The 27,726-nt window shown below is 44.9% G+C and overlaps 1 protein-coding gene across 3 annotated transcripts in view; it reads right to left on the bottom strand.

Moving 5' to 3' along the window:
• Positions 1-27,726, bottom strand: part of MYLK4 (myosin light chain kinase family member 4) — a 405,617-nt gene that overhangs the window by 308,082 nt on the left and 69,809 nt on the right. For 2 of the 3 annotated variants that reach the window (XM_078688020.1, XM_078688021.1), the window contains exons 2-3: positions 15,807-15,906; positions 11,686-12,319 (exon numbers count right to left, since the gene is read on the bottom strand). In XM_078688020.1, coding sequence (XP_078544146.1) covers positions 11,686-12,319; positions 15,807-15,906 — 734 coding nt within the window. The remainder of the gene's footprint in view (positions 1-11,685; positions 12,320-15,806; positions 15,907-27,726) is intronic. The other variant, XM_078688022.1, reaches the window with a different exon arrangement.

The following is a 27,726-nucleotide window of genomic DNA, read 5'->3' as shown; positions in this document are numbered from 1 at the left end:
CCTTTGGCTTTGGAAGTGTTGGAAAAGCCAGACTCCTGAGATTCAGACTGCTAGTGGGGCCTAACCTGAATGCCACCTATCATGAAAGGGGTATAACCACTACCATTAGAGAGAGAGAAGTGGGATGAATACTAGAGTACTGACCTCAAGGGACTGTGTGGTTTATATGTGTATGCCATGTTTTACTGTCAGAGCACATCGGCTGATGTGAACACTGACTGGCTGGGACTACGAGTATCGAGAGGAGCGATGAGACGACTACATTGTCGGAACCACAATTCCCAGCAAGACTTGCCATACCGACGTCACATGCTAGCATGCGTGTGCCGTCAAGACGGACAATAAAGCTGCACTACAAGCAGTACTGCCCATTATTTTGGATTACTGGCATCTGGGACCCGCTGTGGACAGGCATGGTCGGGTAAGGGTGCTCTTTGCACCAATTCTTTTGTGTCTGGTAGTCTTGTTCCCATTGGAACCGTAACTCCTGTGTCTTGCTGTTGTCGGGAGCGTTCCTCCATTCTCCTCCTTTGGCGAGTATGCCTTGTTGCCGGCTCTTGTGGAGGGGACATTGACTATTCCCGTGGAAGCTTTGGCTTGCGTGTATTGCTCTCCGTTGAGAGCGTTGATTAATTCTCCTCCGTGGGAGAGTCCGTTGTCCTGTGACCCTTGCAGAGGAGACTTTGTTGCGGACAGCGTCTGGCTGCCCCGATCCTCCTCTATTGGCAAGTTCATACCATCACGGCTCATGCGGGAGAGGTATTTTATATACTGAAGGATAATTAATGAGAGAGTGCAGTTAAGGAACTCTGGCGGTTCCATTACATCGAAAGCTTTCCACTCTTGGAATTTGTGGGATATTCTCTCATCTGAGGATTCAGGAAGCGATTCTTCCTTCACTGATACTTCTATGCAGCAACTCCCTTTTAAATATGTAATGATTTTCTTTTGATCACATGGATATGGTGTGCTATGATTATGCTCTATTGAAAATTAATATGGGCTGATATAACTTGTGCACATTAACAGGGGGTCAGTGGAGTGTTTCTGGATTGCTGGTTCAACTGTCCCCTGTGACCCAAAGCCGTAAACACGCGAGGGTAGGTGTGCTGATAGACCTGCTCTTTTCATTGACCCAGTTATTGATAGCTGACATTCGACTCCATCTGCTAACGTGTTGTGCTTCTTTTCCTTCTCAGTACACTTGCTGGAGGCCTGATAACGTAACCTAGCATACACTTTAAGATGAGTTGTATTCTTCCCTTTACAGGTACCTCGATATATCTATATATTGCACATCTATCCATTGTAACCCTGTTGAGTTGTATTGCCCATCTTATCTTAGCATAGTGTATGTTTATATTTATTTATTCCTATTTACAGATCTCCTTCTCTGCCGTTCCCTACCTTTCCTTCCGCCACTTGATCACTTCAAAAGTCTACACTACAATAGCAATTCAGACTTGGGGTTATCGAGAGGTGGACCCACTCTGAGCATCAACACGACCCTGAGGATAAGTCTAACCAGGACATTTACTTTGTGTTCATATATAAATAATCCTTTTTCATAAAAGCAGGTATTTGACTGGACAATCATTTATTGCTGCTATTGAACATGTTTTGAGTTGTGGGCCAGTATTGATTAATCCCCCTGCATCTACCTGCCCTCCAAGAAGCCTTGGGCTGCTCAACCCATACTACTACTGACAGTCAAGTGCTGAAGGGGTACTTGGCCCAGTTTCTTAGGACCCATAGAAAGTCAGGCCCTGGGACATCACAAGTAAAAGGCCTCATCCCCCACAGTTGAGCCCAGTAGCTTCTTCTTGCACTGTGACCCTCTGAAAGAGATTCTGACATTCACTGAACTGTTTGAACTTAATATATTTTTTTCATAGAGTTTTATATAGCGCAAACTTGACCCGAATCGGGTATCAGAGCGCTTTACATAGCACCAGTTGCATTACATGAGGACATATTCATTTTTGGTAGGCACGGGGAGATTAACAGGCACATGCATCAAAGCTATTTACGATCGCACACTTTGCGAATTGCAAAAATCAGCCATTTGTGCTTGCTAAATTAGCTTTTGCAATGCATGAAACAACTTGCTACTCGCACTTTAAAAAATCGCAATTGTTTGTGAGTTTTCAAATTGCAATTGCATTTAAGGAATCGCAATTTGCGATTCCTTAGAACCACTTGAGAAAAGCGATTTCGCTAATAGGGGGCGCCAATTACCATGAAGTTGAACTTCATGGTAATTTGCATAAACTTTGAAAAATGCACTTTTGTGCTTTTTTTTAAGTTTCATGTTGCACACACACATGCCCTTAGGGCATGTGTGTGCGCAACATATGTGCACATATCAATTTCAGGGGTGCAACAGGGTGTCCTTTTGACACCCTTGCACCCTGAAATTGCATGCGCAATTTGCGAGGACCTATTGGTACTCGCAAACTGCGCATGCAATTTCCCATTCATTCCTATAGACCGGTAGGCCCATAGGAATGAATGGGAAGCCATTCCTTATTTGCGACTCACAATTTGCGAGTCACAAATAAGGAATGTGTAGGAATCGCTCTTTTTAGAGCGATTCCTACATGCTTAGGCTTTTGCGAGTCCTTAATTGCGATTCCTTAATTATCGCAATTAAGGACTCGCAAAATCCTACCTTGATGCATGTGCCTGAAAGTGATTTGCCCAGAATCACAGGATGTTCAGCGTCTTTGCAAAGTCTCAAACCCAGACGGCGTCCCTGACGATCTTTATAAAAGCAATGTTAAACTTTGGGCTAAAATTTTAACTAATGTTTTTAACTCCAGTGTTTCTTAAGGAGTTTCCTGTTTCTTGGTCCCACTCTATTATCATTCCTGTTTTCGAAAAAGGGCAGAGAGGGGATCCTAGGTGCTATAGGCCTATTTCATTAATAGATTCTTCTGTTAGAATCTTGGGCAAAGTGATCTTGACTAAGGAGTCAGACTGGGTGACAGAAAATGGGATTCTGTCCAATCTCCAATATGGATTTAGATCTGGTAGAAGCACCCTGGACCAGTGCCTTAATCTGTATCTGTTAATAAATAAGTATACTGTAGCCTCCAAGGGGTCTATTTATTTTGGCTTTATGGATTTATCCACAGCCTTTGATCTGGTGAACAGATCGAGGCTGTGGACCATTTTGCTTGATTTAGGGATTGACCCCTGTTTGGTATATTTTTTAGCGGATCTTCATCGGGATTTGTATGCGTCCGTTAGGGTGACCCAGGAGGGTAATTGCACAAGACACTTTAAATCTGGCAGAGGGGTTCGACAAGGGTGCATTCTGGCCCCTTTACTTTTTACACTTTACATAAATGCCATAGATAAAACCCTGGACACTGCTAGTTTGGACATTCCCCGTGTAGGGAACAGTACCATCCCCGTTCTCCTATACGCGGATGATGCCGTCCTACTAGCCCGCACCCCGTTAGGTCTGCAGAGATTACTGAACTCCTTTGGGGAGTTTATGAACTGTTTGGATCTGGTAGTTAACATCGCTAAATCGCATGTTCTGACCATGGGATTACGTAAGAACAAAGTCAAGACCTATTACTGTAAAGGGGCTGAGGTTACAAGCGTGAGGGTTTTTACATATTTGGGGGTCCTGTTCAATGATAGATGTTCCTGGGCCCCCCAGCTCTTAGCAAAAAAGAATGCTGTAGGACGATCTTCATCAGCCCTATTAGGTTTTGCCCGGTGACTAGGAGGAAAGCCCTATGAGGCGATTCTTTGCATTTATAAGGCCAAATGCTTGGCTATAGCGATTATGGTGCAGCAATATGGGGGTACAAGCAAGCTGAAGAGATTCAGAAGGCTGAAAATAAATTTCTTTGCTCATTTTTGTCCATCCCGCAATCGACTCCAACTTTTGCCATCCATCAGGAGTTGGGGATGGGGTATGTTTCCGACTTGATGAGCATGGCTCCCCTAATTTGTTGGATAAAAACATGGTTGAACCCAGAACTTACATTAAATCGCCAGATTTTAAAAGATTGCGTCAACTTAGATAGACTTGGGCGCCCAGAAATTTTTGAAAAACCGGAAGGAATTGTTAAAGGTGATATTAGATGGGTTAAAGAACATTTCCAGAGTTTAAGGGCCCTGGAACAGGAGGGTGAGGAATTAAAAAAACCTCTGGTTAGGGCCCATTTTCTATTAATCACATCACCAACTATTGAGCCCTACCTAATGTTAGTAACAAAGCCTTTTCATCGCTGGTTACTGACTAGATTCCGTTTCAATGTGATTCACCTCTCTTTGGGGAATTTTTATGGCTGGAGTAAACCAGAGGATGCAGCACTTTGTAATTGTGACGGCAGCTCAATCCAGAACACTACACACTTTACATTATTTTGTGACTTCTATTCTGATATCAGAATGAAGTTCATAATTCCACTTCTAAAAGGTAAGGGCTTTCTACAGGTTAAATCTGCTCTGTTGTACTTACAATTATTGGACAACCCCTGGAACATTTTTAATACCGCAAACTTTTCTGTAGCTGCTGTTCAGAAGAGAAAACTAAGATGCCCAGCATTGATTGAAACATGAATGTCATTGGATTTTATAAAGAGTATGAAACTGTTTTAACTGAGATTGTTCTTTGCTTTTTAACATTTTTGTATCTCCCTAATGTATTTTATGATATGTGATTCTTTTGTGAACTTTTATGATTTTAATTAATCTAATAAAGTGGGTTTGAACTTGAACTTGAATAAAAATGGAATAAAAACACACTTGTTGTGCAGCATTCTATGGTGGATGTAAAATATAGTCCATTGCTGCTGTGTCCACTTTTGCTATTTATTTATTTTTCTCAACAACATTCTTGAATGTCGACGGGACTACCAACAAACAGCAAGGTTTGCATTGGAACCTTGGTTCCCCCAAATAGACAATACCTTCGGCAGATTTACTTATTTTTCATGCAATGCAGAGAGGATCCAAATTTCCTGAGCTGAGTTGCACAAGGGGAAAAACACAGCAACGATTGATATCTACTCAAATTGGACTACAGCTGCTGTGATCCCGAGTGCGCTAATTAGACTTTCTTGTGTGATGCAAAGCCTCGCAACATGGTGCAAAGTTGAGTGTGTGCTTTCTGGCATAGGATTGTCCATAATGCATATCTATCCAGTGCATATTCAGCACATGTTCTTTGGATAAATTAAAGCATTCTCTCTTGTTAACGCCTTCTTCAAGATTGCCAAGCCCAGTCTGGCATTTTTGGCTTAGGCTTTGCACCAAAACCTATGGGTGTTTGTGCTGGTCTGCTCCAAGTAACGCACCAGTAATGCACCCTTGACACAAAGTAGTGCCAAACAGTACTAAGCATTTTTTGCTCTGAGAAAAGGGCACCTTTACAGAGCAAAATACCTTTTGCAGTGGAAATTAAACACCAAGGTGTCGCTTTGTGTCAATTTACTAAAGCGCAAAGCCTTAGTAAGAATGAGCTTAGAGGCCTAGAAAGTCTTGAGATAAAATACATACAGAAGAAGGTATATCATCATCAGCATGTTTGTTAAAACATGCTATGTGTTTCTAAACTGTTCCACCAGTAAGCACTGGAAGATTCAATAACGAAGGCCTTTTTACAGAGAGTAAAACTTCCAAAAGAAGGGAGGCGAGAATTTCTTTGGGGTATTATTCTGAACCATGAATAGTGCTTGAACTGCATAAGTATGGAATTATAATCACAACACTGAAGTTTGGCAAATAAGACAAACTTTGCAGGAAAAGTAAGAACATTTTCAATGTCACGAAGATGTACATTTTCCCGTCTTCTCAAACTTCAGCTGCAGGTGGAATTACCAAAAGAACACATTTTGCAAGATATTTTGCCTCTCTCAACCTGTAGTTTTTTCAGAATGTTCACACATTATCGTTTTATATTCAAGGTAGCAATTTTTGTTGTAAAAATAGTAATTAATGTGGTCTAACTTTGGCTACTCTCCAAATTCTCAGATTTAGCCAGACTACACCTGAGATTAGAGCAAAGTAAATCACAGAGGGCTGTTTAAGGCTAATGGAACATTTAGACACTAACCTGTCCTTAGATCACTTAATTTCCAGCAGTGCTAAATTTGAGCCGGTGATTGCAAATGGGGCCCACCAGCAGTCATTTTGTGGGGATCAGCACTTATTTTTCCTCAACAGACTTTGATTCCGAGCAAGAGGGAGAAAAACATAAACTGGGGAATGATCGAGGAGTAGAAAGATGGAAAAACAGAGACAAGGGACGACGGAAGCAGGCAGTCGGGACACTAGAGACACGGAGGTTGTCAGTCATGATACCAGAGGCTGACATTCATGAAAGCAGAGGCATAGAGGTAGGCAGTCATGATACTAAAGATACAGAGACTGGCAGTCATGACACTTGAGGCTCACAGTCACACTACTAGAGACAGGGAGGATTGGCAGTCATGACAGCAGAGTCTGGCAGTCACAATACTAAAAACAGGGAGGGAGTCAGTCACAATACCAGAAGCATGGGGGGGGACTGGCTATCGTAATACTATAATCATGGGAACAAGAAGTATGGCAGTCACGATACGAGAAGCATGGGGACTGTCAATCACAATGCTCTAAGCATGGAGGCAGGCAATCATGGTAGTAGCAACACGGAAGCTGGCAGTGATGATACCAGAAGCTGACTGTTGTGATACTAGGTACACTGAGGGCGGAAGTCATGTTTCTAGTGACAGGGAGGCTGACAGCCACGATCATACAGACAGAGAGGATCCTTTACTCAGTGATGATTCCACAGAGAAAGGCAATAGTGAAGTATCGCTAGAGAGATGAGCTGACTCTCAGTCTTCACGCCAGAGGATGGGTGAACTGGCAGTCAACAATGTAGCGTGAACTCCATAAAGAGGGGCAATTGGCAGTAAGGAGGGGTCCTGCGCCACACGAGAACACACATTCGGATTTCTGAGACAATGGAAGCGGGTACTCTGGAGCCCAGAGACAAAGCAATCAAGGTCCCAGAGACATTTGAAACTGGTAGTTAGTTTCCACGGGTGCTGTATGCACAGAGTTTCTTGTTCCTCAAACCATACACTTACAGTTAATCTTGTGGCTAGGAACATCGTTCTGGTGAAAGTACTTGGAAATGTAGGCTCTGCAGACCTCCAACCAGCTACTGGACTTCAGGTCCCCCAGTGCAGAGGTGATCAGTGAAACTAAAGTGCAAAGTAGGCACTGACAGACCATGGCAGAGGCACTGAGACTTGCAGTCCGACATACAACAAAGGAAAAAAAAAGTTTTTAAAAGTGAATACAAAAAAGTGGAGGTGGGGTGGGCAAGGGAGAGTCCCAGTAGAGCTGGAGAGTGAGGAAGAGCGGAGAGTGAGGGAGGAAGGAGCAACATTTTCCAGCTCTATGTATGCTAGCTTTATCACTTTTGCTTTATTGAAGTAGTCCCCAAAGGAACAAGTAAACAGCTACAGCATAAGGAAACTGTTATTGGCAGGTGCTCCTAAGTAGAAAATGGAAATTATGTATCAGAAGGGCCAACCAATAAAGAGGCACCAAAGAAGACCAACGCAGGTGTGAACCAATGGTAAGCAGCGGACGTAATTTCCCTAAGTAGATTGATTACAGCAGGCCTTGTAAACAGCGCATGAGCGCTGCCAAGGCGCGACCTAAAAACAGTCTGCCAGACTATAAAACAGGCCCATAAACGGCCCACACACTGACCTCTCAGACCAGGCCTTCAGGCACTGCTGGATTATCCTATAGGCCTGTCCAATCCTAGGAGAAGGCAGTAGCCGGTGGTGGAATAAAGAGGCATGATCTGGAAACAAGACTACTCCGCCTTGGTATTTGGCAACCTGACCTCCAATAGCACTACCCGTGGGCTTCTGAGCAAACATTTGGGCCCTGGCACCTATTCATTTATAAATTAAGCAGATGATTCAAAGCTTCAGCCTCTCCAAGTTACAAAACTTGGCTTCAAACCCCTTCAAGTGCATCAATCCTGTTCTGCAATATCCCCAACTTTGCCACTATGCCTTTTCCCTACTCTTTAGTTTCGGTGGAGCAAAATGTGAGCCAGGCCGGGCTTTGCATCCTCGAGAACAGTGCAAGCAATGAAAAATGTTGTAATTTCTCCAAAGAACAAAGGCATTCCATGTGTGCTGAAGTGCATAGCACACATCCAGTGCTGGGGATCCTTCAAAAATGTGACTATGCAGGGGAATTTGTTCTGGACGCAGTGAAATTTGGTCTTGAGGGATGCGTTCAGGTCAAATCCTATGCTAGACAAAGCACATTCACCTCTGCACCTTGTTTATCTTGTGCCATCGTACAGGTTGCAAGGTCTATGCAGTGCCAACTTAAGAATCTTTATTATTTAACAGTTACCTATTTTTAGCTAATTAAAGTCCTCTTGCTGGCAAACACTAGTGAATTATACATTTCACGTTCTGAAACATGACAAGCACGCAAAGCAGCCGAAAGTTCAAGCTGCCAGGCGTTCTCCAGTCAGAGGTTATCAAAAGGCTTGGATTTGCACTGAAAAATAATTTTTTTGTGGGCTTCGATCTGTATTTTTTTCTCATGAAGAAAAAACATTTTACATGAAGTTTAGTGTCTTAACAACTTATTTCTCCGTTTGTAGCTAGGGTGACTCGTTTATAGTTAGTGGGCAATACGCACACAGCACATGAAATGTCAGCTCGAATATTTACAATCAAATAAATCCCTCTTAAAACTTGCAGGTGAAATTCAATAATGTTCTTCTTAAAAGTCTTTCCCTTCCGCTTCCCTCCTCTCCACTTTCTAGATGGCTGCAGAGTTACTGCTAGATCTACTAAGCAAGATAAATGAAAAGGGGAAAGAGACAGGAAAAGGACAGAGCGGTCTACTGGCAAGGATAAGGGTGTAGTGACAAAGGTGAGGTAGAGATAAAAGGAGGTAGACCTACAGGTGTGAACGAGAGCTGGAGGACCTAAAAAAGAGAGAAATGTGGATACCCCAAAAGAAAGATTCAAAGAGGGGGAAAGAGAAAGAGACGTTTATAAAATTAGAGGTAGAGAGACAGGAAAGGTTTGAGTGAAGCCGAACATTAACCCCTTCGACGCTCATGACGGAACGGTTCCGTCATGAGCGTCGGTTGAGCTGTGCTCATCACGGAACCGTTCCGTCATGAGCCCGTTGGCTCATTAGAACGTTCAGCACAGCGCAGGAATCTGCGCAGCGCTGATGTGGTTAAAGAAACAGAGAAAAACATCTAAACTGCGGTAGGGGACTACAAGGCTGAGGTTGAGACAAAGGTACTGTAGTGAGTTAGTTGGAGAGCAACCTAGACAGAGAGGGGTAGATGAAAATAGATAGTAAGCAAATATTAATGAGATGCAAGGTAGAGAGAGGGGACAAAAAGTAGAAAGAGAGATGGAGTGTAAAGAGAAAAGAAGTGAGGTGGAGAACAAGATATGGGGTAGAGAACGAGAGGTGAGGGTGAAACAGAGGTAGAGCGAGAGAGTGGTGATGTAGAAAAACAGGTGAGGCAAAGAGAGAATAAAGAGAAATAGGGAGAGAGAGAGAAGAGCGAGTAAGCTCAAATAGAGAAACAGGTACAAAGAGTGAAGGGACAGAGCATAAGAGATATATGGAGAGAGAGAATGTAAGGACAAATAGAGAAAAACAGGTCCAGGAAGTGAAAGAGAGGTGTTGAAAAATGGGTATGGTAGTGAGAGAACTAGAATAGCAGGAATAGAGGTACAAAGAGACAGGGACCTTAAAAATGCGAGGCAGCAAATAAATGGTAAGGTACTCTGAGAGGTTAGATTGTGAGAGAGAGGTCGGGGTGAAATACAGAGATATGAGGTAGTGGGAGAGATACGGGCAGAGACAGGTATAGGATAGAGAGGTGTGAGGTAGAGAGCAGTGAGGTTGTGATAGAAGGATAACAGAGGAGGACAGAGAGAGGGAAGGTATGGAGAGACACAGAGGTTAGATAAATAGAGAACATGTTGAGAGAGGTGAAGGACATGGAGTAAAGATACAGGGAGGTGAGATGGATATAGAGCAGTGAGGTGCAGAGAGAGGGTTGAGTATAGAGAGAATTAGGAGAGACAGGAGATATGGATAAAGAGATGAAGAGGTAAGACCAGTGAGTGATAGAGGATTTAGATCATTACAGAGAGGTAGGTAGAGGAAGATCTATTGAAAAAAGAGGTGATTTAGACAGAGGTGAGGTGGAGCGAGCAAAGATGGAGATGGAAGGTAGTGTCAGAGATGTACCAAGAAGGAGAGATAGGTAATGAGAGAGGTGTGAGGTAGAATCAGTAAGGTGAAGTAAAGAGAGAGATGTGATACAATTATAGGTGAGGTCAGGTGAGGTCGAGAAAGAGCGATATAACGTGGGAGAGCAGTGACAGAGACAGACAAAACAGTAGATAGAGAAGTGAGGCACAGCGAATGGTGGCGATTTAGTGAATGGTGAAGTAGAGTGATTATATTCACAAAATAGGGAGGTAGAAAAAGAAGAGAGAGAGAGATAACGTTTAGAAGGTGAGTTCAAAATAAAGATTAGAGATTGAGAAATTGAAAATGTAGACAGACGGAGTTTAGAGTAAGTTAGAAGGTGATAGAGAAGTCTACAGAGTGGTAAAAGAGTGGTAAAAGAGGTGGAAAAGGTTAGGAGACACATGTGATATAGAGAGAAATGGGTGAGGAAGAGAAAGAGAAGTAGATAGGTAGCGAGTAATGACATAGGGGCAGGTGGTGTGAGACAGGGTCAGATGTAGAGTTAGACTGACAGTGTTTAATATAGAGAAATAGAGGCAGAAACAGAGCTAGAGAGAGAGATTCTTGAGCCTGTCCCGATCATTTTTACCTGGAGAGCCCTTGAAAGGTGGGACCCAATAACTGTCCACTTTGTCCAGGTCTTAAAGAGTACCTGGGATTAGGTGTCTCTTTCTTTTATTTTACAGGTGTGCTTCACAGACCCTGCCTCAGCCTGTTTGTCTGGCTCACACAAGGGCAATTTCACAGAACGAGTGAGGCCACTCACTCATTCTCTTCTACACTCGGTTGGGAATCACTTATGTAGGACCCACTCATATTTTAAAAGAACTAAGATTGCCAGGACCCCTTTATAATCATCACCCTTCAAAACGCCATAGGGAAAGATTTCCTGTCAGCATAAAACAGCAACACCACCTACATACATTTAAAACAAAGTATAAAAAAGCACTGCACATTTAGCTTTTTATCTATGTAAGTATTCTTTGTTCATTGCTGGTGTAATGTAAAAGAGGCTAAATTATTTTATCCTTGGACATACTACTATAAATATAGAAATGTGTGCAACACTGGTGAGTGTATGGAAATCCAATGGTAATACTCAAGCTAAGAGGTGCCGAACAAACGTCAGGGAGGCCAATTGCATGCGGCTCTTCAGGACTACCATATACAATGGAATTGTCTTTAATTTTCATTCACTACATTCATATTTACTTTATGTGGATATTCCAAAAATTTGCATGGAATGGGCGATCCTGGATGTACAATGGGTGCCAACCTTCTAGCTCCACTGACACAATTATTCTATTACATTGAGGGGGTGCTCACCTTGATCACCCATATACACCAGCTATCAAAATTGATGAGAATACAATTCACTTTTTTGAATTTTTTCAACCTTACCTTTCAAGTAGCACTGTGCAGTTCTGAGTGCATCCTTCCACAGTGGCATCTGGTGAGTTCAACTCTTGGTCTTTATCATCTGCACTGGAATTGCTTGCTGTCTCTTCTTCATCTGTATCAGCTATGTGGTCCTGGTCTTCTTCTAGTGATACCTTACAATGTTCATTTTCATCTGACACCGGACCAGACTCTGATTGTTCCTCAGGCGGTGGAATAACTCTGAGCTTACACTCTGCTTGGTTTAAGTCTGTTTTTTTGTCTTCATCTTCTACCTTCTCCTGCTCTTCTCCATCCTCTTCCAATTCATCATCTTCTTCTCTGCTTTTGTCTTCTCCCTCTACTACAGGTTTCTCAATCAATTCATCTTCTTTGTAAATGGCACTGAATGTTTCACTACTTGTATCTTCGTCTTTGTGGAGAATGTGTTCATCGGCGTCATCTGAAACAGATGTTGTGCTCTGTTCAACCAGGTATGTTACATGCACAGCTTCTACCTCATCCTTTGGCCCCACGGTGAGAGTTCCCAGGCCACTGTTCTCAAGCAGTAAATCAGCGGCCTTTTCTGCATTGTCTTTATTGAGTTTATGAATCTTTTCTTCATGAGAACTCGCTTGGTTCTTTTGGACAAATCGCTCTAAAGACAACAACAGGATAGCAAGCAGGTAGTGACATGGGTGATTAGTAAAAGCAGTCAAGCCATTACTTTTTTAAAACGTTTTATTGACTATTATCAGCTCAGTTACGAAAAGCTAAGCGACCAAAGTCTATTAAAGCAATAGTAGTAGGTTTAATAAGCAGGGCTGTAGTAAGGAAAAGATGGAGGTTATTATTATATATTAGGGAAGTACACATGGAAATCTCAAAATAAGAAAATATATTTAAAGGAAAAACCAGGAAGCACTAAAAACAATACTTGGGTTCAATTCACAATTTTCCCCTGCTAAACAGAACTTGGTACACCATACTCAGTGTAATCTAATTATACAGCATTTTTCTAAAAGCTGTTTTCACAGGTTTAACAGGTAACTTAAATTTTCCAATGATCATATTGTCTTCATTGAGGAGGGCCCGGCTTTCCACCCTCTTCCTAACTACCCTCTGCTTTTCAAAGATAAAACTTTGGGACTGACACTCCCAGCTACATTAGTACTTAGATTATTATCCTGGGTCACGCAATACCTACGAAGGGAGTCCACACCTGTTTAGAAAATTAAATGATATTAGCAGATTAATAAAATACATATACATTAAAAAAATGTAACTTTGTAAATACAAAGGAATTTGTAATTTAATGCTAAAGATTAAGTTGGTATTGTTAGCTTAATTCGTGGGAGCAGAGCAAGTACGGCAAATGGAATCTACTATGGATGATTTGGTGGTCTCAATTGAAGCACTGTTATGCACTAACAAAAACAGAGCCTGCATTAGGAGGAAAAAAGACAAAATGTTATGCTAAAGTCTAGCATATCAGTTCATCTATTAGAACTAAAAGTACATCTTGAAAAGCTCCAACCTTCCCATTAAATTTTAGATTGTTTCATCAGTTTTGATTTGTGAATTAAATAGCATATTTTATAACTGTATAGATTTGTTTGATGTATATTTGTGTGTATTGTTTTGCAGTTCAAATCATAGAAATTTGAGGCAGGGGTTGCGTACTTCCAGTACTGATTTAGTGGGGATCCAGAGAAGTCAAAAGCTTAAGAAGCAATGCATTTGTATTTGGAACATTGGGATTTTTTGGGGACAGCAGCAGGTTGCAGGTCCTCATTGAAATCAATATATAGGACTGAAAATTTAAAGAAGGACAAGTTGCACAATACATAACATGTACCAACATTGAGGACTCGATCTGAGACTTTCTTCTAATGATGGTGTGTGCTAATGATTGGCGAAAACTCCTGTGAACATACCACATTTGCACAGTGCTCTGAGTGCATGATCCATTTTTGGCATTGTGTTGGATCTACCAAGTCAGTACAATGCTAAATGGCCAACTGGAAGGATTCCACATTTCCTGTCTTATATATATTAATAAGGGAGGATTTCCTTTGCGAATTCTTGCGAATAGCTGAGAGTGCATGGTTGGAGACCTGGAAGTAATAACAGACATCTATCCTGTATTCTCAATTACAAAATACTCCTATTACAGCCACAGCCCCGTACAGCGACAGGGGCTGCAATTCAAAAGAAAAGTCGCAGGACGTGGGGGGACACGGGGAGGTGAGGCAGCAGTGTCCTGAAATGCTGTTTGCTCTTCTCCCTCCGATGACCACAGCTGATGTTCATGCTGTTTGAGCTGTCTCACAAAAACAGCTTCCTCTTTGTGAATGGAAATCATCTCCTGCAGGGGGTGGTATTCCATCAGAGGCTTGAGACTGCAGAAATAGTATAAAAAACAGCAGTCTGCCTATGGTCTAAACCAATAACCCACAACCCACCTCCTTCTTCGGGCAATGCTATCAGATTAATCATTACAAAGACATATAACTTTAAACAAAGTTCCATGGGGACTGATGTAGAGGATGGCTCAGCTTTACATGGCCGTGGTGTGCTGCCAGTAATAGGCATGGTAACCAAAAGGAACATGACTCACATACAGAGGATTTGTGTGTGACTGAGCAGGATGGGGGTCAAGGAACAAGTTTACTACATACCTCACAGACTAACTCGATATGTGTAAGCTGACATGCTACAGAACAAAATACTAGTAGGCCATGTCCTATTTGGGCTGCCATGACTTTAGTTCACCTTTAGGTATTACAAAATTTAGTGCCCGATTTATTAATTGGTGGTCAGGCTGTTGTTCCACCAGTGTGACAGAGCAAATTCCTCCATCGCCCTGGTGGAGGTCTCAACCATCAGATTTATAAATAACCACCAAGGTGGCCGTCATTTATAAAGCATTCGCAGGAAGCCCTATCACGGCAGTGCCTGTCAATGCATTTCGCTGTTTGGTGCATGGCACTGTAAACTTGATGGAGCCTTGCACCTAACTGTTTTTTTTTCATAAAGAAAATCCTAAAACAGGGTTTTCTTTTTTAAAGTTAAAAAAAAGTCACCTCCCATGGTGAGGGTGGCATTATTTATTTTTTACTGTTCCTCACCACCATGGTTTGCCTGGCAGTGACGTACAGTACAAGAATGTATTGTGTCTGTCCATCTTAATTGGGCAGATGGAAATACATGTAGCCAATTCTCCGAGGTCCATTGATTTGTCAGGTCGCCAAAGGGCTCATACAATGGTGAAGATGGAAGAGTCTCTACCATGGTTACATCAATGGTCCGCCCCCACACATAAATCGGGCGAGCGGATCATTATCTTGGTGGTAAGGATACTCCATCGCCGTTGCAATGGAGTATCCTTACCGCCAACATATAAATCGTCCCTTAGTCACCTTCCTGTACTGTATTTATATTCTATGAAGCATTGTAGACACCCCCATTGCCTCATATGTTTTTAAACAAACTGTCTACTCTACTCACGTTTTACAATGCCTTTAACTGATTCATCTAAGTGGTACATATATAACGTGTTTCTGTGAACTGTTGAAATCTCAGAGTCAAGGAACTGCAGAAAGGTTTTGGCACAATTGTTGGAAGAACAAACAAATGGAGTCAGATGGGACATTAAATAGTGGCGCACTAAAGAAAAAGTATTGTTCAAAGTGGGGTATTACTATGTAGTCTGAGAGGAACTAGGCATGCAAGCCTGGTTGCAGTGCAACTATGGATGAAGGGCCAATGTGTGAGGAAAGCAGTACTCCATTCTGCTCAGCACAGATGCAAATCTGCTAAATCTACTCTAGGTTCATGCTAACTACTGTAATTGGCCTCACAGATAAACATTCTGCAAAGCACTGCAAATAAATCTGATTCGTTGGCTCGCCATCTGTATGACACTATATCAAGGCCGATAATACTAACCCTCAGTAATACCGCTTTCACCACCACCTATAGTAGACCTCATGGTTAGCATGTAATTACTATTCCTACTATTACTAATTCTAGGTTGATGCAGTGCATGCAATATTTTGTCATGTGATATACCGCATGCGATATATTAAGGGTATTTTGTCTCAACTATGCAACATGGACATTAAAATGCTGAGGAACCTTACCTGCAGAATCAAGTGCTTTTTTCTTCTTCACAGAGTGTGTTCCCTTGAAACCTAGGTTGGACTTCTCTTTCTTCTCCTTTACTTTGTGATCCCTGGTGACCTGCAGAAAGATGTGACAGGTGTCTATGAAAAACGCTAAATGGCTCATGATTTCGTCAGATCAGTTTGAATGGCATATTTTATTGATCAAACAAATTTGCAATACATGCGGTTTTATGCAAATCACTTTAATGTAGAATAGATATAGAGGGACTTCATGAATGAAACCATATTATACACATCCAGCGCAGAAACACAGATTGTGCAGGCTCAAGTACAAGCTGCAGCACTGAGCACAAATCGGTGCCATATATAGAGCAAAAGGAAATATGATCATGGTGTCGTGCGTATGATACAAATGTGTATGTGTGTGTGTGTGTGCATGCACACTTTGGAGATAGTGCAGCACACCATGAAAAAACAATGGGTTTATAAGCTGCTTGGTAAGGCTGTGTTAAGTTGACCACCTCACTCCATGTCATTCCGGAGATTTTCCCCAGTTCTAGTCTTTTGTGTCACCAACTAAAGCATATTGGGTATTGTAGTCTTGGTTTGCATCCACTCAGAGGCGTAGCTAGAGCTTGTGGCGCCCGGGGCTATCCTTCAGATTGCCGCCCCCGGGGGTTGCTGGGGAAAAAGGACGGCGAGCACCTGAAAGAGGTCTGAGAGACGCGTAGTATAGCCCCTAATAGTTACCTCGATCATGCAAGTTACATGCACATACATGACACGGTCCAGGGCTAGACAGCCCCCGTCCCCAAAATAGTGCCGCCTGGGGCGGACTGCCCCTACCCTGCTACGCCCCTGAAGGAAAAGCAGAAGGAAACCCAAAACTTTCATCAGTTCTACCTACCCTGTTTGTGACATCGCACTCATAACATCACAGCTTGTGCTGGACCCTTGTCCCCTATCTGCCCCATCCATGACTTCTCACTTATTACATCAGAGCTGGTGCAGGACCACTGTCCTCTGGTCATATTCAAGGCACCTACCCCATCACGTGACCAGCTTCTGTGGCACAAAGACCTACTCCTCTAGGCATAAGCTGCAATCGTAGAGAATTGGTTTTTGGGTTTGCTGATCTGGTTAAATTTACAAGAACCCCCCTCCTCCCCTGCCTCTCACAACCTTACCTGGGTCCTGCGACACCCACCGGGGCGGCCCTCATCCTTGGTTTAAGTGTCTGCAAACCCTATTTAGAATCCACCCGTCTCCATGACTCAGCATCACTCTGTGAAATGAGTTACACTGAAAGTAATGCCCAGGCTCTAGGACAAACAACACTGCCATCTTTAATCAATGAGGGTCTTTCCCCCAACAACATTCTACAAGAGACTCAAGATGTTATCTGCAATATGGCATCCTAAATACACCACACAAGGCAATGGTGACATCCTGAATCATGGAAACATAACCAAAATGTTAGCATCCCACTCAAAATGTTGCCATCCGAATTCCAATGATATCACTGCTATTCAATTCATACCATCTGAACTCATGCCATAAGGAAGCTACCCCAGTAACAAGGTCTTCTTTTGCAGCGTCTGACACCATTTGTGAAAATCTGAAGATTCTAGAAGAATGGGGGATGCTAATCACCTTCCCAAAGAAGCCCTACTATGCTAAAGCTCTCCAAAAACATAAACATGAAAAAGAATCCTCATTGCTCCATCTAAACCAAGCAAGCATTTTGCGGCACTTGGGTGGGGAACCCGCATACCGATCAACATCCCTCTCATGGTATGTGCCAGGTACACTTTAATCATCGGTTCTAGCCAGTTCAAAATCATTAAAAATTGCCACAAATCGTAAGGCCAGGAGGAGGCTTTATTCAATCACTGGACCCCCCTTTGGAAATCCCTACGAGGAATCGGGCTGGCTTGATTCAACTTTACCAAGTTCAAAACCCAATCGACATAGCTGCCAAGATTTCAGATTGCTTATGTGTGACATTTTCATAATTTCAATGTAATTATGAGTGACATTCAATGATTATGAGTGACACTTTCTCGCGAGCAAAATCAAAGATATGAAGACAAGGGAAACATATAAATATCAGAAATCACAACTATTTGAGCAATGAGAAACTATAGGATCATCTTAAAACTGCTTCCAAAAAGCACCAGGAATGGAAGGGAACTGTGAGACGAACTGACCCAAACAGAATGTGAGAGGCCCCAGCGCACATTCTCAGTTACAATAAATTATCACAATTAGTCAGTCTTGGTTTCAATCTGCAGCTTCCTGGTGTTCTAGAGGGCACTAGAATATTCTGCACATTGAAGCCTCAACTTTCAAGAAAAGCTCATGAGTTTTGCACCCACAGCAGTGTCAGCATCTAGTGCTCTACTGTCAGCACGAGACTGTGCCTGCTGCGCCGATCACATGAGCTAAGAAGCACTTCACGCCTCCGGCTGTTTGCATCATCAACCTAGTGGCCTGTTCTATTGTCTCGTGATTGCTGAAGTACGTACATGGACAGACGTGGAAGTACTTCATCAATCACATGACAATAGAACTGGCCACAAGGTTGTTGATACAAACCAGACGTGAACTGTTTGGCTCATGCGTTCACACTGTAGATAAACTGATATAATTAAATCTAAGATAATTGAGGCTCTCACTTGATCTTGATGGATGGAGTCTTCCGGGGTCAGGTTCCTGTGTCAGCTATTCCACATGTATGTGGTAGCATCCTGCTCCGAGCAAACCCCTTTTTTGAAGGGTGGTTGACTCTCTGGCATGGTAGCTGATGGCCCTTCATATTTCACCAGAGCGCTGTGCGTGTGTCCTGAATACCTTTTAGTTTTATTTCATTTGCAGCATGATAGCAGCACTGGCTGAGGAGTGTTCACGGGCAGTTAGCCCTCGGTCTTCAGAGTGACCGAGAGACCCACGGCCATGACGAGGAACCTCCAAGACGCCTTGTCCCGGGTGAGACACAGCAGGGAATGAGAGGCACAGGCGGTCAACACATTCCAACAGGTTTCAAAAAATCCACCCCTTCCCCCGCAAAAAAACACTGCACGTTTGAAGGATATGATCGGTCCGGGATTTGTGCTATCTGGCAGAGGGTCCTGATGAATGACAAGAAATTACTGTACTGCACGGCAGGGAGTTAAACTGGGGCGTCACACGAATGCGAGACTTTAACCTCACGCCTGCGTGATGACGTGAGCTTCGGGAATGGAGTGCACGGGGCTGTGCTCGGTGGTGCGCAGCCAGTGCTTGCACTTTAAACGGCGGCCAGGCAGCACTGGGCTGTTGCGGCGGCCTTTACAATTTATTTGGGTACACAGTTGTAGCATCGTGCTACAAATAACCACAGACGCTGGTTATGCTTTAACTGGAGCCTTTATTATATGTGTCCAGCTCTCACCCTGTCCCTACTCTAACTGCCCACCAGCCAGTCCCGGCTCCTCCTGTTCCCCTTCCTGGCTCCGCCCTCCCAAACACTAGACTGCACAGAACAATGCTACATCTCCCCCTTTCTTAACAAAATGAAATTAACTTCTACCAAGTTTGCAATTGTCCACTCAGCCCCATGAGTCGGCAGACAGTCTGTTTGGGCCACAGGAAGGTGGCTCCATGCATGAGCTCAGACTCAGTTCTGTCCTCAAGCATCAGCAGGGTCGAATCAGTGATGGGTCCGTCTTTGGTCAATCTTTCGGTCGTCTCACCACAAACATCTTTGACCACAGGAGCGCGTTCTTGAAAGTGTGAGACATTGTGCGTGAACGGCTTGTTCTCAGATTCCACAGTTGTTATGGTTTCGTTCTGCTGTGTGACTACTGACGTCTCGGTGTGGCAGTGACAGTCCGTTCTCCATCGTGACACATGTTTTCCTGAGCATCCGCTTGTGCGTTCACTTCCTATACCCCTTCGGTTAAGGGCATCAATGTTCTCGTGCTCACGATCCTGCATATTGGAGGATAGAGTGCTGGGTGTCTTGGTTCAGTTGTGGGACTCATATGCAGGTTTTGTTGATCCTCTCAGCTCCCACCCGCATTCGTAAATGTTGAGCTCATTGAGCACGGAGTTATCAGGCTCTTTTGATCCTCTCTGCTCCCATTCGCGTTTGAAGATGTTGAACTCTTCGAGTATGGGAGTATGGACATGTTCCGATCTCGTCCCCTCTTGTCTCCTCGATGTGGACCCGTCTTCGCCAACACACCTTGTCTCCTTGATGGAGTGATGAGATAGTCCTTTCCCACGCCAATGTGTAGTGCCCCATATGGCCGCCTCTTTTCTGACAACTCTTGGAGTCAGCCTCGCAAACCCCGTCAGGGGTGATGGTATCCTACTCAAGTCCGGATATGATCGCGACAGACCAGACAAGTTGCTTGGCGGGGTAATCAAATGTTCCGAGACACTTACGTGCACTATGCTGTTTTGGATGAGTGATGTAGTCTTTGAGTTGAAGGTCCGTTCAGGTGATCGGTGCCATGGATGTTGTCGTGAACTTGATTCTGTTGACCTCAGTGATTGTACCGACCTGTCCTCTGAATCAGAGAGATCTCTTGCTGCTTTTCTATGAGACCCTTCTTTCAAATGTGCTTGGACTGATGCACTTCTTGCACTGGTAGGCTGTGACAAACGGCTCTCAGGTTTAGAGTTGTCTGTGGGACACTTCTTGGGGTATGTGTCTCGCCATGTCTTCCATGCTGTTTCAGTGAAATGATTGTCTGAAAGCCAAGCGTGTATTTCTTTTGTTCGATCCCGAGATTTTTCGTTGCTGCCCTTCTCGTATGATGTCACTGGTCTCCTCCCAGTTCTCTCACTTTCATGGGTGTCTTGAGTGTACTTGCCTCTCACTTTCTGGTGTCGGAGTGAATCACCCAGTTTTGTGATGTCTCTTTCGTCTTCTGGCTCGCTGGGAGCCCTGGTGTCTGTGTCCGGGGAGTGGTGTTTTCTACGACTGCATGTTTCTTCGGACTTGTCTGTGAAAGTCGGTGACCCACAGATTGCTCGTGTGTGCTCGTGTACCGGCTCCCAGAGTTGACATGACTGGTCCGATATCCTATAGCTTGTCTTTTCGTCATGCTCGTTGAGTAGGCTGACATTGGTTCCATCCCCGTCAGCTATCTCACTTGACTCTTCTTCAGAATAGCTTGTGTCAATTGCTGATTGACTCCTTGAAGTTGAGTAACTCCCCGAGGTCATGTCTGTGCGGCTGTTATGATTCTGGATCATCCCAGTCTTTTGTCTTCGCGTTGTTGACTCCAGGTGTTTTGTGTCACTTTGCCTCTCCCACTGTCTTGTTTCTAGTCTACCTTCGCCCTTCTGTTTTCTGGTTTCAGTTGCCTCTTGAATCTTATGCTCAGACCTCAGGGAGGTCTCCTTTCGCTTATCTTCTCTTCTGGTGTTGATGTGCAACTCTCTTTATAATTCTCTTGTTTCGGCTCGCTCTCCAGCTTTGGCCCTCCTGACAATTCCCTTCAACGAGAATTGCCTTTGAAGTATCTTGCGCTGTGCGTCCGGTTCTGAGCAGCTCTCAATCACCCGCAGGCGGATAGCTTCCTCATTTGTGAATGTGTTGAATTGACAGTATCGTACCAACTTGTGTAACCGCGTCGCAAAGTTTGATAAGGATTCTCCTGGTTCCCGCCGTGCTGCATTGAAAGCAATGCGTTCATGATCGACATCTTCCTTCGTGATGAAATGAGCACATAACGCCTTTTTGAGTTTCGTATATGTTCCGGTATCCTTCGCTGAGAAGGTTCTGATCAGGCGTCGGCCTTCGTGGCCCACCAATTGGAGTAGTAGTAGTAGACGTTTACTATCTCTTCGGTCTCCGATACCGTCCAGAAATGCATCCAGTGACTCCAGCCACCGGTCCCATTCCGGACCCAGACTCTGGTCGCTGGTTTGTGTCACTGGGGGTGGCACTCCAATGCAGGGGCTCGATGTATGTGTTTCTTCTCTCACCGACATGATGGTGGAATGTGCTGGCATGCCGAGGTCACAGGACTGTTTCCTCACTTTCTTCTTGTCTTCTTTTGAATTGTGGTAAGGTTCGCCGCTCCCGGGTGACTACTGTATGTAGTCAGTCTTTGGCGCGACTGTCGCGGTATGCTTCTGTGAGTTGGATTGGGATTTCCTGAGGGCAACTGGCCACCATTCAGCTGTACCATACGTGGCTCGTGGTTCTGCGAATTCCCGCTTTCCTTGATGTTGCGTGCCGACTGCAGGTGGTCGGTGGTGCCTCCGTAATGATACGTGGCAACGTTGTCAGTGTTCTTGCGTTTCGTTCCAAGCTAATGCAGATTATCCAGTCACTCAGTTGATGAGAGACGACTTCTTTTATATTTGTCTGCTCCTGCTTCTGGATCATTTGTTTTCTTGACTTCTTCCACTTTTGCAGCTATTCGTCTTCATGTGGTGCTGAAGTTTACTTTGGTACTTGTCTTTGCTCGTGCTTGCTCGTGTTGTTAGCTCTTGTGTTTGCTCGGGCTTGTTTGTTTGTCATCCCTTTGTATTGATCAATGTTTGTTTACTTCTTCTTGCCAATGCGTGTTTATTTGCTCTTGTCAATGCTTGTTTTCTTAGACGGCTTCTTGTATTTGCATGTGCTTGTTTGTATGTGTTAATGTTTGTTTTGTTACAGTCACCAATGCTTGTTTATTTGTTCTAGTCAGTGCTTGTTTCTGTTACTGTGTGCCTGACTTCAAAATGGCCTCTCTACTACAATCAAGGGGTCTGTCCTGAGAAGCGCCAGACTCTAAGATGGTCGCTCCCAATGTTCACAGAGATGTCCCATTGGCTTGCCTGACTCCAATATGGCCGCCGCCCCTGAAATCCCAGTTGACACGAGACTTTCACTTTGTTTATTCAGACCCGGGCTGATTCAATCAGGACTCACCGGCCGCCGGTCCCAGGGACATCAGCACTTCTCCAGGTCTCCACACTTGTCCACAGGTGAGGTTGGGGTGGGCTCCCGCTTCGCTGCGCTAGGTGCCGCGTCCACGCGGCGACAGCATGCCAAAACTCACGCATCGGGCGTGAGGTTTTCCGCGTCAGAGGCCACCGAGGCTCCGGGTCCACCGCGCTCGACTGCGCTGGCTGCCAGACCTTCTCAGGGCACTGCTCTTCACTCAGGCACTAGTCTTCCGCTTCTGGGGCGCTAGGCAGAGTCGGGGTGGGCTCCCGACCTCTGCTCTTTCTGTATATGCTGGAGTGCACGCGTCCAGCGATGTCGCGTTTTGGCGCAAATTGTTCCGACTTTTCGAGCGATCCAACGCTCGTTGCTGCGGCTTCCTCTTTCCTCCCTTGGGGCCTCTGGAGGGACAGGGTCACCTGCTGCTGGCCTCTTTCCTCAGGCGGCAGCTCCACACAGCAGCGTCTCGTTTTCTTTGGTGCTGCAGGGGACAGGGCACTTTCGTGAGGTTCTGTGGGATGTGTTTATGCCCATCCCACCCTCGTCGCCAGTTGTAGCATCGTGCTACAAATAACCACAGACGCTGGTTATGCTTTAACTGGAGCCTTTATTATATGTGTCCAGCTCTCACCCTGTCCCTACTCTAACTGCCCACCAGCCAGTCCCGGCTCCTCCTGTTCCCCTTCCTGGCTCCGCCCTCCCAAACACTAGACTGCACAGAACAATGCTACAACAGTGTACCCAAATAAATGATAAAGGCCACCATAACAGCCCAGTGCCGTGCGGCCATCGCCCTGAAAATAGTGACGCCTGGGGCGGACCGCTCCCTTCCCTCCACCCCCCCCCCACGCACCCTCCAAGCTAGGCCGGTGCATCCACTGATCTAATTAGACTTCAATACCTGATAGCAAAAATTTGTAGTTGAAAAGTCCAGGACTGGAAACAGAGTCCATAATGATATGTAGTGAGGTGGTCACTGTTCGCATCTTGCCGGTCTCGCAACAACTGAAGAGGAGCCTTGTGGCTCCCTTAAAAAGCCAGGGTGCAAAATGAGCATGTGCTATTCCTGTTAGTCCTGTTGAACTAGCAGGCCTTGTGCATGTGCATCACTGGCCACGTTTTTCCTGTACCCCTAAAACATGGGATAAGGGAGAGACCCTGACTAAAATCCCCGTTGATTGTGTAGTCAGTGTAATAGCAGCCACTCTCATGTCTGGAATACTAAACTGCGTCCCTTCAGCACCTGCAATTTGGATAACATGACCAACCGTAGCCTACTTGCAGTCTATGACAATGATAGAGTGATACAGGCAGTAACGTCTTCCTGCTAACCGTCACATCACAAAGCCCCACAGCAACTGTGGCTTGCAGTCTACTAAGCTCCCATTGTTCACCAGAAATCCTATTTGTAGGAAGGTGGCTACCTGACTATGGTTACCCCAGATTTTTTGCCTTGTGTTTAGCTGGTTTTCGACTTAGTTGACCTGGTTCCCTGCCAATCAGGGCACCAGGCCATCTGCTCTCTCTGTAAAATGGATTCCATGTACCCTAGGTACATACCACAATTGGAAATTGACTCCTTGTCAGCCCCTGTACCATGCACTATAGGTGCCCAGGGCATAGGTGCCACCAAGGCCTACCAGGGGCTGCAGCATATCTTTTGCCACCCCTGGCTGGTTCTTAAATTGACACAACTGGCTGATCACTCAGCTGGGGTAAGGTGGTGTAATCACCCCTTGCTTAGATATAGTATACCTATATCTAAACCTATATCTGGACACATATAAACCTGTGAGCCACTCCTATGGAAGGCCTCATCAATCCTGGAGGCAGAGTGCGTGGTTTAATGTGAGATGGAGCTGTAGCATGAGCTGAGCCTGTCTGCAGCCGTCGGGAACAAATCCCTAAGCTGTTTCAGGATAATGCCATACCATATACTATTAAGTGCATTATAATCCTCGCGGTTATATAGCAACTTTGGTTTGGCTTTATCAAAACATGTTGTGTAAGGTGTCATACGATTTGGAATACTATCCCCTCACCAGTTCTGGAGACGGGGATAGCATTCCACCCCTCTAGAGGGAGAAGACATGTTACTTTACTTAAATGCGGTTAATTTCTAAAAGGGCCTCAGATCCACAAAATGGATGCTTCTGCCACAGACACAAGTCTGACCCCCTGAAGCTGACCGAAACTCAGCCAAAGGGGCCTGGACAAAGGGTTTCCTGTCGCAGGGAGGTGTTACACCCCCCCAGACAGGAGATAGTGGATTGTAGCAGGGAGGTTTGAAAGAAACCAGACACTGCATGGGGAGCACAAGGCTGCCCCTTGCATATTCCGGTCAAACCGGTTCTGGGGCACACCAGCCCCAGTCCCAGCGCGGCCTGGATCAAAGGAAAGGGGTGTATCCACCCCCTTCCTGGGTCCCACCCATAGGAGGGGACCTAGCAGGTAATCCAGCCCCCCAGATTCGAATAAGAGTGGGAGCAGTGCCAATGCACTTCAGATTATCCTGATGAAACATAAGAAACGAAACTCTGGACCCTTCGACATCCTACTCAACGTAGAAGACTGAAGAATCTCCCTTGTGGTCAAGGAGTGACCACCCTGTGCAAACAGGCACCATCCAGCACCTCGACGTCTGCTTTGTCGCAGTTCCCGCCCGAACTCGAGCGACAGAGATCGACGAGATCAAGCTTGCCTGCCTTCTAACAGCCCGATCCATAGTCCCTGCAGAGCTGAGACCCGTGGAGGCGACCCGAAGCGTGGGGCACGCCATCTTGAAAAGACCACGAGACGCTGACCGTGCAGCCCACGAGTGACCCTCGAAGCTGTACACCGGGGTTTGAGAAGCCCCAACCCTGAGCCACTCTTGCACCGAAGTTCACCACTCTACACTCGACGAGTGCTGCGTGGGGCCCTTCAGCTTCTTTTGGCTCAACGCGTTGGCCCGGTCACTTGCCAGCCGGCTTGTGGCCCCTGTGCCGACAAAACTTGAAATACAACTTGCGATTCTGGTTGCTCCAGATTTGCACCAGCTCCCCTGAAAAGGAGCCCCCACTCTGACCCTCCTGGTCCGAGTGAGAAGCAATCTTCCGGTTCCGCGTGGATTGCTTTTGCCAAGTGTTGTTTGCTCCAATCTTGAAGCCGACAGCGCCGACGGCGAGAGCCTACGTGGGACATATCGTGACCTGCTCCTGGACTTCGCAGATGCCCCAGAGCCCACTTGACAACGGAGAGAAGCTCCTCGACAACCACCTGATTGCGCCCGACATTGCCTGGTTCCGTCCTGGTTCCACCCTGGTCACTGCTGAGTGACCCAGACTCTGTCCCCTCTGCTTTCAGGTACTTTTCGACTTCGATCCGCCCTTTGATCCCACCGGACACTTCTCCTTCACAGCGCCTGCAGCCTCTTCAGCTCCAAGCACCAAGAACCAGCGTGACGAAACCCGACACTACTTCGACCCTTTGCACCCGCTTCCTGTGGGTGAGGTAACATTGCAACGCCAGTGTTCCCACACTGGTACACACTTCTAGGGTCTGTGTCTTAAGTTGTGTCCCTCTAGGTTCAGCGGAAGTGTCCTTAAACTCTATTTGTGTAACTTTTACGCACCATTGACTAACATTGGTGCATGCGTGCGCTTTCAGCGCTGCACCCGAATCCCGCGGGCTTTTCCCGACTTCAGCATTGCTTGTCCCGACTGCTCCCAGCGATTCCCTAGGCCCTAGGCCTAACCACTGTTCGATTGGTATCTCTTATACCACTTGTTTAGTATATGGTCTGAGTGGCCCCTCGCCCTCATCCATAATTGTGCAACTTTGTATGTTATACTGTGCTTTTGATTTAACGCTTGTGCCCCTTTATTCATAAAGAGTACTGGGGATTATTTTGAGTAATAAATACATATATTTTTATAATATATACTTGTGTGGTGTCCTTTCATTTGATATTACAGGAGTGTGATTGGTAAAACAGCTCGCTTAACACGACCTCTTGAGTTAAGCCTTTAAGGCTGCTTAGTCTATGCTACCATTAAGATAGCTTGTCTATAAGGTTGACTTACAACCAGACACCATAAGGGGATATTTGGACTGATACAAGGTGGTTCCAGAATTGGAAACATCATATATCAGGCCAACTTCTCACACTATTTAAAGAAAAACTGGTACTTACAAATGCAGTAATTTTATATTTAAATAGACAATTGAGACAGGTAGTTAAAGTTTACAAATGATATGTTGATAGGTCAAGCTACCAATCATACATTGTTGGTGTGGCCAAATGAATCCAATATTTGCAATCAAAATGACCTAAAAAAAACTAATTGTAGGCTTTAGTGTACTTTAAAAACTTGGAATAGGAGGCATTTACCAAACCCGGCAAATACCTCACATTGAGGCAATGCTATTTCCTGGGAGTGTTAAATAACTCACCCAATTTCCCTCAATTTGCAATCAGAACAGATGAATACTGTTGACACAGGTCAGCTGTGTTGTGGCAACCGTGAGTGCAATACAAATGCCATGGTCAGGTAACACATAGCATGATGTCCAGTGAGTATGTCTAGTAAGCAGAAATCTCTATAGCTCTCATAATGCAGCCCACCGATACTTTGACTGAAAAGTACGTGGCCCAGGAGACTATATTGATATTGATAAAAAATCAATGCCAGTACTTATAATGATACAATCATATATACAAATGAAATTGCATCACTATTATCAAATTCACCCATTTTTTTGGGGAAAACAATTTTTATTGCAGAACCAGAAATGTGCAATCATAAATACGATCTCGCCCATCACCGTGTCACGTCGATCTTAGTCATGAACATTAGTGCACACAGCCATTCAGCCCACATCCCGGAGGCAGGGCGGCGATGTCTGGGAAGCTGTCCGGAAATAAGTGAGAGTACACTACAATCTGTACTTGGCATCTGTATATCTGGGCTTGTGCCAAAGATCTGCTTTTTTCTATCCACTCAACCCCTAACCCCAACAAAT

Source organism: Lissotriton helveticus, chromosome 4_1 (assembly GCF_964261635.1).
Source record: "Lissotriton helveticus chromosome 4_1, aLisHel1.1, whole genome shotgun sequence".
Taxonomy (NCBI): Eukaryota; Metazoa; Chordata; class Amphibia; order Caudata; family Salamandridae; genus Lissotriton; species Lissotriton helveticus.
The sequence above is the reverse complement of the archived record's forward strand: the minus strand, read 5'-3'. Positions and strand labels throughout refer to the sequence as shown.